Consider the following 7,788-nt stretch of genomic DNA (forward strand, 5'->3'; position numbering starts at 1 on the left):
GGGAAAGGCTGCCCTTCCCCCTTTTCTGCTCCCCACCACACCAGGTTTGCTGTTGAGGGTGGGAAGTAGTCTCAGACCCCACGCAATCCCTTTTGCAAAGCCAAGTGTGTGTGTGTGTGTGTGTGTGTGTGTGTGTATTTATGTGCGCGCGCATGTGTGTGTGTGTGTGTGTTGTGTGTAGGGAGGAGGATTGGGGGTGGGATCCCATGACGTTACTGACTCCGCCTCCTGTTAATATAAGGGGCGCTTGGCGCGCAACGACCCTAAGCAGCAGCTTTGAAGCGAGAGCGGCTGAAGTCGGCAGCTCAAACCCAACTCGGTTTAAGTCAGCCTTTCCAACCTGACTGGAGATTCTCAGCTCCCTGTGCTAGTCACAGCTCTCTGGTAAGCCTCCGGGAACGACACGTGTGTTGAAGGGGGGACGGCGAGGGTCTCGGCATACCTAGGATTCTCTCAGGCAACCATCACATGCAGTTGCATCAACGCCACTGTGACCTGTTGCTGGCGAGACCCCGGCCCCGGGAGTTAGGGCTCCCAATATCGACCCCAATCCCAAACCATTTCTAGATGGAAGCCCAAAAATCTGGGAGCTGAGTCAGGGGGCAACGGTCGGGACCCCAGATCTCCGCCAAGTGGGAAGTGCAAGAAATCTCGGGCTGCTCTGGGGCCCCTCCCGGGGCGAGTCTCCAAATCTTAGATGTCGAAGCCCCGCCTCGCTGTTGATGCTCACAGGTCAGCTTAGCCCTGCGAGAGGAAGTGGGGGAACATTTGCTTACTCCCTTGGGCGAAGGCAGCGCCAATTGAGCGGGGTGGGCTCGGTGAGGAGGCATGGAACTGAGCCAGTGCTCACTTTTTAAAATCTGTAACTGAGGTCGGACCCATCTCCTGGGAGGCCTGGGGTCCATGTCTCTGGAGTCTTGGGGGCTAGTACTGAAAGGTGCATGGCTATGAAAAGGGGGCTCTCCCTGGAATTGCTGGCCTCTCCCGAGTTGAGTTGTGTTTAATTCCCAAGGAGCCTCAGGCCAGGAAGCAGGGTTCCTGCATTGGGGTCTAGGATAAATCTTGTAGGTTCCTGGCTAGTGAAAGAAGAAACCCAATAGTGTCTGAGCACTTAATAGGTGCCAGCCACTTTATTACTAGGGGCTTTCACGTGCTTCTTCTGAAATTAGTCCTTCCACAAACCTTGTGAGGTATTGTAATCCCTACTTGCATTATTTTAATGCCTACTTCCATATGAAGTAACTGAGGTTAGAGGTAGAGTGACTTGCCTTTGTCCCTTCAGTCCCCCCCCTCCTGTGCCCCTTTCCCTCCCATAGCTCTTTTGCTTGGCGGAGTGAGTTTTGGAATTCACTTTTAGAGCTTAGGGATAATGAGCCCTATTGAAGGGCTTTTGTCTTGTTTTTCACCAGATCCTAGTATCCTCTTCAATTCCAACTAGAATGCTGTGGCAGGCACTTCGCAGATTTGGTCGAAAGCTGGTACGGAGACGTACACTGGAGCCAGGCATGAATGAGACTCGCCTTGCCAGATGCCTGAGCACTCTGGACTTAGTGGCCCTGGGTGTGGGCAGCACATTGGGTGCAGGTGTATATGTCCTGGCTGGTGAGGTCGCCAAAGATAAAGCAGGACCATCTATTGTGATCTCCTTTTTGGTGGCTGCTCTGTCTTCTGTGTTGGCTGGGCTGTGCTATGCCGAGTTTGGTGCCCGGGTTCCCCGTTCTGGTTCTGCTTATCTCTACAGCTATGTCACCGTTGGTGAACTCTGGGCCTTCACCACTGGCTGGAATCTCATCCTCTCCTACGTCATTGGTGAGAGACTGGGCAGGGAGGGAACTTCACAGCCAGCAAAGGGGCTTTGGATCAGAAAATTTGCGTTGAATGGTGAAGCCCTTGAATTCTTTTTTATTCACAGGACCTCAATAGGGCTAAATGTGTGTTGGTGGGGGTCTGGGAGGGTCAGAGGTATGGAGAAATTGTTCTATTCACCTGGCAAAGTTTCCTTCATTAAGTGACTGGTTTTGGTTCTTAAAAAGTAATTATAGGGCTGTGAATATAAATCAGTGGTAGAGCATGTGTGTGCACCTCTGGCACCAAGGCTCTGGATTCAATTGAAAAAAAAGAAAACCAGTAAAGTTTAGGTGATAATGGGTTATGACAGTTATTTATGTGAGACTAGTGTGGGGGAGGGAGGGAATTTGACCCGGTGTTTCTCCCTCTGCTCTACCAGGTACAGCCAGTGTGGCCCGTGCCTGGAGCTCTGCTTTTGACAACCTGATTGGGAACCACATCTCTCAGACTCTAAAGGGGTCCATCTCACTGCATGTGCCCCATTTCCTTGCAGAATATCCAGATTTCTTTGCTTTGGGCCTTGTGTTGCTGCTCACTGGTGAGGCAAGGGGCAGATGTTGATGGGGGGAGGGGCTGGGTGGGGCTTAGCCTAGGGGCTAGGGCTGGGACTGGGAAGGGCTAGGTGAAGGGGATAATGGCCTGGAGGTAGAGAAGCTGGGAAGGAATGAGTCAGCCCCATAGAGGCAGGAAAAGAAAGCTTGGACTGAGGGATCTTCCTTTCTCAAGGTCCTGATTGAATTTCTCCCACAGGATTGCTGGCTCTGGGGGCTAGTGAATCAGCCCTGGTTACCAAAGTGTTCACAGGGGTGAACCTTTTGGTTCTTGGTTTTATCATCGTCTCTGGCTTCATTAAGGGAGACCTACACAACTGGAGGCTCAATGAAGAAGACTATGAATTGACCAAGGCTGGACTCAATGACACCAATAGGTTAGAGAGTTTTACTCTTCTTCAGAGCTGCAGTGCTGGGGTCAGAATGAGGAGTAAGCAGATCCATGCTGAGGGATTCTTGATGAGGGTGGGGAAGCATGGGAGGCCTGGCCTTGGAAAACTTAGCCAAGTAGTTTGGCGTTAGAGAAAAGGTATGGAGTTGGCTGAACATCACCCTTACCTTTTCCATTCCTTCTTCTACTCTAGCTTGGGCCCTCTGGGCTCTGGAGGATTTGTGCCATTTGGCATCCAGGGGATTCTCCGGGGAGCTGCTACCTGTTTCTATGCGTTTGTTGGTTTCGACTGTATTGCTACCACCGGTAACAGGATCATTGCATTCTTGCTGGGGCTTGGATGCTATGTGTGCTCAGGCTGCATGCATAATGAGGGTGGTAGAGGAGTGAACCTGTTTCCCTGGATCAAAATTTTTGTGCTGTGCCCTTTCCTGCAGGGGAAGAGGCCCAGAATCCACAGCGTTCCATCCCCATGAGCATTGTGATCTCACTGTTTGTCTGCTTTTTGGCGTACTTTGGTGTCTCTTCGGCACTCACCCTCATGATGCCTTACTACCAACTCCAGCCTGAAAGCCCTTTGCCTGAGGCTTTTCTCCATGTTGGATGGGCTCCTGCCCGCTATGTTGTGGCTGTTGGCTCCCTCTGTGCTCTTTCTACGAGGTTAGTATCAAATGTTTGTTTCAGCTGGGCACCATGCTGCACACCTGTAATCCCAGTGATTTGGAAGGCTGAGGCAGGAGAATCCTAAATTTGAAGCCAGCCTTGGAAACATAGTGAGACTCTGTCTCAAAATAAAAAGTTAGAGCTGGGATTGTGGCTCAGTGGTAGAGTGCTTGCCTAGCATGAATGAGGCATTGGATTTAATTCTCAGCACTGCATATAAATAAAATAAAGTTCATTGACAACTAAAAAAATATTTTAAAAAATAAAAAGTTAAAGGGACTGGGCACGTATGTACCTCAGTATAGTACCTCCAGGTTCAATCCCAAGTCTTAAAAAAAACCCAAAACCCCCAAAACACCAATTGCTTGTTTTCCTCTGACCAAAGTCTCAGATCATGGCATTTAGTACCAGAGAATATCCATTAAAAGAGCTGCAAAAGAAAGGTGGGAAAATATTAAACATGTAGGTTTGGGAAGAGATGACCCAAGTCAACTCATGTCATTCTGGGCATTCTTTAATGCAGCCTCTTGGGCTCTATGTTCCCCATGCCTCGGGTGATCTATGCAATGGCAGAGGATGGTCTCCTATTCCGTGTCCTGGCTAGGATCCACACCGGCACTCATACCCCCATCATGGCCACTGTGGTCTCTGGCATTATTGCAGGTAGGAAAAAATCCTTAGTTGTTTCACTAGTTCCTTTAACTTCATTATTCCCATCTCTCACTTCTTTGTCTTCTGCCCATCAATTTTAGCATTCATGGCATTCCTCTTTGAACTCACTGATCTTGTGGACCTCATGTCAATTGGGACCCTGCTTGCTTACTCCCTGGTGTCCATTTGTGTTCTCATCCTCAGGTAGGACTCCGTTTCTCTGTATACTGTGATTTGGGATTTTATTCTTAAGGAAGGATAGGGATCTACTCCTTTCTCTTGCACCTTGGTCATCCTGACTTTCCTTTATGACTTTGGGTATCTGACTGTCAAAAAGAGCTTCTTATTCTTAATGGTAATGTGAAGGTAAAGTTGCCTGGGAGAAGATGGTGAAGTGGTTAAGAGTTGTTTTTAAAACTGCTTTCTTAATCTTGCCTCAGGTATCAGCCTGACCAGGAAATGAAGCCTGGGGAAGAGGAAGTGGAGTTGCAGGAGGAGAAGGTTCCTGAAGCAGAGAAACTGACCCTCCAGGCACTGTTTTGCCCACTCAATTCTGACCCTACTCCACTCTCTGGCCAAGTTGTTTATGTTTGTTCCTCATTACTTGGTGAGCAGTGGAATTTCTCTTTGGGTGACTTTGGGGTAGACAATATGTCATGACATTTGGTGGTAGAAAGAGGGTGACCCTCGGAATGGGGTGCCTGATATCTTGTCATGTTGATCACAAGAATTGGTTTTGATGTCTCTCAACTTGACCTTTGAAGCTCTACTGCTGACTGTCCTTTGCCTGGTGCCATTTCCACTGCTTTCTGGAGACCCAGTGTGGGTGGCAGTGGTTGTACTGCTTCTGTTGCTTATTACTGGAACGACTATGGTTATCTGTAGACAGCCACAGAACTCCAGTCCCCTTCACTTTAAGGTAAATGACCTCTCCCTCCGTCCTCACCAACCTATCTTGGGTGAATAAGCATGAGATGCCTGTGGTCCAAGGTCTCTAGATATACTTAAATTGGGCATGAAAGGGAAGATATAGGAGGTACCTAGGCCAAAGACTTCTTTTGCTTCCTCCCAGTAGTTTCTTTCCAGTTCTATTTCCCCAAACTTTATGTATTCTGGGAGTCCCATATAAATGAGAGGCCACTGAAATACAGTGCCTGAGTAGCGGCTAAACTCGGCCTTTTTTGCCCTGAGAAAAATAGAGGTCTCTTTTTAGCTCACATTGTCACATGTGAAAAGGAAAATTTCCTTTGTTTCTAGGTGCCTGCTGTGCCTTTCCTCCCACTAGTGAGCATCTTTGTGAATGTTTACCTTATGATGCAGATGACAGCTGGTACCTGGGCCCGATTTGGGGTCTGGATGCTGATTGGTAAGTATCCACTTGGGGAGAGTAAGCCTTTTGGATGTCCTATCCCAACTCCTGTCCCTTTCTTATCTCCAGTAGGAGACATGTTAAACCTTTACAGATCACTGCTGCCCCACCTCACAGCTACCTTTACCCACTAGGGTTTGCTATCTACTTCAGCTATGGAATCCAGCACAGCCTGGAAGAAGTTAAGCCTGACCAACCCATATGCAAATCAAGGGCCAAAACTGTAGACCTTGATCTCAGCAATTCATGTGTCCACCAATTTTGACATAATTACAACCAAGTGCTGGCTGGTCCCCCCCTGCACAATAATGGAGAGTACTCTTGATCCCATGGAGAGCCAACCCTCCCATATAATGTTGGTGGGGGTTACTAATACAGCTCTGTATTTATTGTGGAGTGAAGGATGTGTCTTTGCTGTTTCTCATATTTTTTTTACTTGTCTACTTTTAAATGGTCTTTGTAGTTGCTTACTGGCTTTAAAAAATATTATTAAAAGAAATGGTAAAAATATTGAAAAAAGAAATGGTGTTGTTCTTTGCTAGAGATGATATGTAGAGCCTCGCTTAAAGACTGGAGGGCTTCAGAGAAATGTCCCTTGTCTTTTCTCAAATCACTACAAAATGTTTTGCTATGCCTGGGTGTGCTTGTAGATTGGGGCTTGGGGGTAGTATAAGCAGCACCCCAGTCTAATTACACTTAAGATATGTTTTCTCCCTTGCTACACTAAAGATTAAGCTCTGGATAAGTAGATAGCAATACTTGTTGCTGAGATTTGGGGGTGGACTCTGATCTCAACACTGGCATTGGTTAGGGCCTACACTGAGTCCATTGTCTTCTGTTCCACCACTTCTAGTTGGACCAGTCCCAGACTCCTGTGACTGCCTGGGCAACAGAAATTTTGGCTGGGTGCTTGACACTGCTGGGAGGAGGGGTGGACAGAAGGGGTTTTGGTAAAGGACTGTATATATACAAGGGTACTGATTGCTAAAGAAATCATAGGGGAATAGAGGTCAGCTCTGCTCAGACTATGAACCATTCATTAATCCATTTATCCAACAAACATATGAAATGTTAGACCCTATGCTGGGAGCTGGTGATACAGACATGAATAAAACATAGTCTCTGCCTTCAAGGAACTCACAATCTAGTGGGGGGGACAAGCAGGTATACATAAATACAAAATGATTATTTGACCTGGGGCAGGGGTAAGTGTTTAGTGTTAAAAGCACAGAGAGCCAAGTGCATGCCTATAATCCAAGCTAAAGCAGAAGGATCAGAAGTTTGAGGCCAGTCTGGTCAATTTAACAAGAATTTGCCTCAAAACAATAAAGGGCTGGAGCTGGGCAGGGTGGTGCATGCCTGTAATCCCAGCGACTGGGGTGGGGGGCAGGCAGGAGGATTGCAAGTTCAAGACAAGCCTCAGTAATTTAGTGAGGTACTAATCAACTTAGCAATACCCTATCTCAAAAAATAAAATGGGCTTGGAATGTGGTTCAGTGTTTAAGCACTCTTGGGTTCAATCCCTGATACCAAATAAACAAAAGAGACTGAGGATGTAGCTCAGTGGTAGAGAGCTGCCTGGTTCAGTCCCTAGTATTGTCAAAAAAGTGAGTGTGGGTGGGGAGAGCTTGACTGTCAGTGAATGGTATGCAGAAAACCATAGAAATATGGAAAAACTGATTATTCTTGGGCTATGACATACAGTTTTAATGTAGTTAGAGGTTAAGATGTATGGGGTTGTGAAAATTAACAGACCATTTGAATGACCTTGTATACTTTCCTGAGGTGATCACATGTTATCTTGTAAATGGTATGTGTGTGGGGAAAAGAGGTAGGAAATCACAAAAATTCCCAGTAGAGTGACAGTTGAATTTGTTAATTTGAATAACAGCGAGGAGGGTGGCTTGGAAGAGGTTGAAGGAAGCTAGAGCAGGGAGATAATGGCTACCACTTACTGACTCATATGCTAGTTATTATGCACACAATTTCATGTTGTCCTTTCCTATGAAGTAGCTGTTATAATTATTTTTTATAGAAGAGGGAACAAGTTTTAGGTAAGAAATATGCTCTCAATCACATAACTTTGAAAGATCAGGGCCTGTTTACAAATCAAGTTTGGGGGATGAATGTTCTATTCAGTGGTAGAGTGTTTGCCTAGCATACATGAGGCTCTGGGTTCTGACCCCAGCACTGCAAAGCAAAGCAAAGCAAAAAATAAATAAATAAAACAAAAAACCCCTGTTTTGTCTGAACTGCAGCTTATGCTCTTTAACCATTGTGTAACATAACAAGGATTTAGGAGGACATTGTGGTCA

General features: G+C 46.6%; 1 protein-coding gene across 3 annotated transcripts; it reads left to right on the top strand.

Annotated features, from left to right (window-relative positions):
- The first annotated feature begins 234 nt into the window (after window positions 1–234).
- Window positions 235–5,983, top strand: Slc7a3 (solute carrier family 7 member 3). 3 transcript variants are annotated; one of them, XM_048797204.1, is made up of 13 exons: window positions 237–384; window positions 568–732; window positions 1,410–1,809; window positions 2,228–2,386; window positions 2,599–2,776; window positions 2,984–3,096; window positions 3,228–3,450; window positions 3,977–4,116; window positions 4,206–4,308; window positions 4,545–4,711; window positions 4,869–5,023; window positions 5,362–5,470; window positions 5,608–5,983. In XM_048797204.1, exons 3-13 carry the CDS (start codon window positions 1,440–1,442, stop codon window positions 5,736–5,738), a joined length of 1,848 nt encoding a protein of 615 aa, XP_048653161.1. In that variant the 5' UTR covers window positions 237–384; window positions 568–732; window positions 1,410–1,439; the 3' UTR covers window positions 5,739–5,983. The 3 variants fall into 3 exon arrangements, with proteins under 3 accessions (XP_015357089.1, XP_048653161.1, XP_048653162.1); XM_048797205.1 differs by having other exon boundaries at window positions 1,742–1,809; XM_015501603.2 differs by lacking the exon at window positions 568–732 and having other exon boundaries at window positions 235–384.
- The last annotated feature ends 1,805 nt before the right edge of the window (window positions 5,984–7,788 follow it).

Source organism: Marmota marmota, unplaced genomic scaffold (genome assembly GCF_001458135.2).
Source record: "Marmota marmota marmota unplaced genomic scaffold, marMar, whole genome shotgun sequence".
Lineage (NCBI taxonomy): Eukaryota > Metazoa > Chordata > Mammalia > Rodentia > Sciuridae > Marmota > Marmota marmota.

Excerpts from the sequence above, each read along its gene's own strand:
- Slc7a3 (XM_015501603.2), top strand. The coding sequence starts at position 1,440 with ATGCTGTGGCAGGCACTTCGCAGATTTGGTCGAAAGCTGGTACGGAGA. Across the intron at positions 4,309-4,544 it reads ATTTGTGTTCTCATCCTCAG|GTATCAGCCTGACCAGGAAA; the intron begins GTAGGACTCCGT and ends ATCTTGCCTCAG. Across the intron at positions 4,712-4,868 it reads TGTTTGTTCCTCATTACTTG|CTCTACTGCTGACTGTCCTT; the intron begins GTGAGCAGTGGA and ends TGACCTTTGAAG.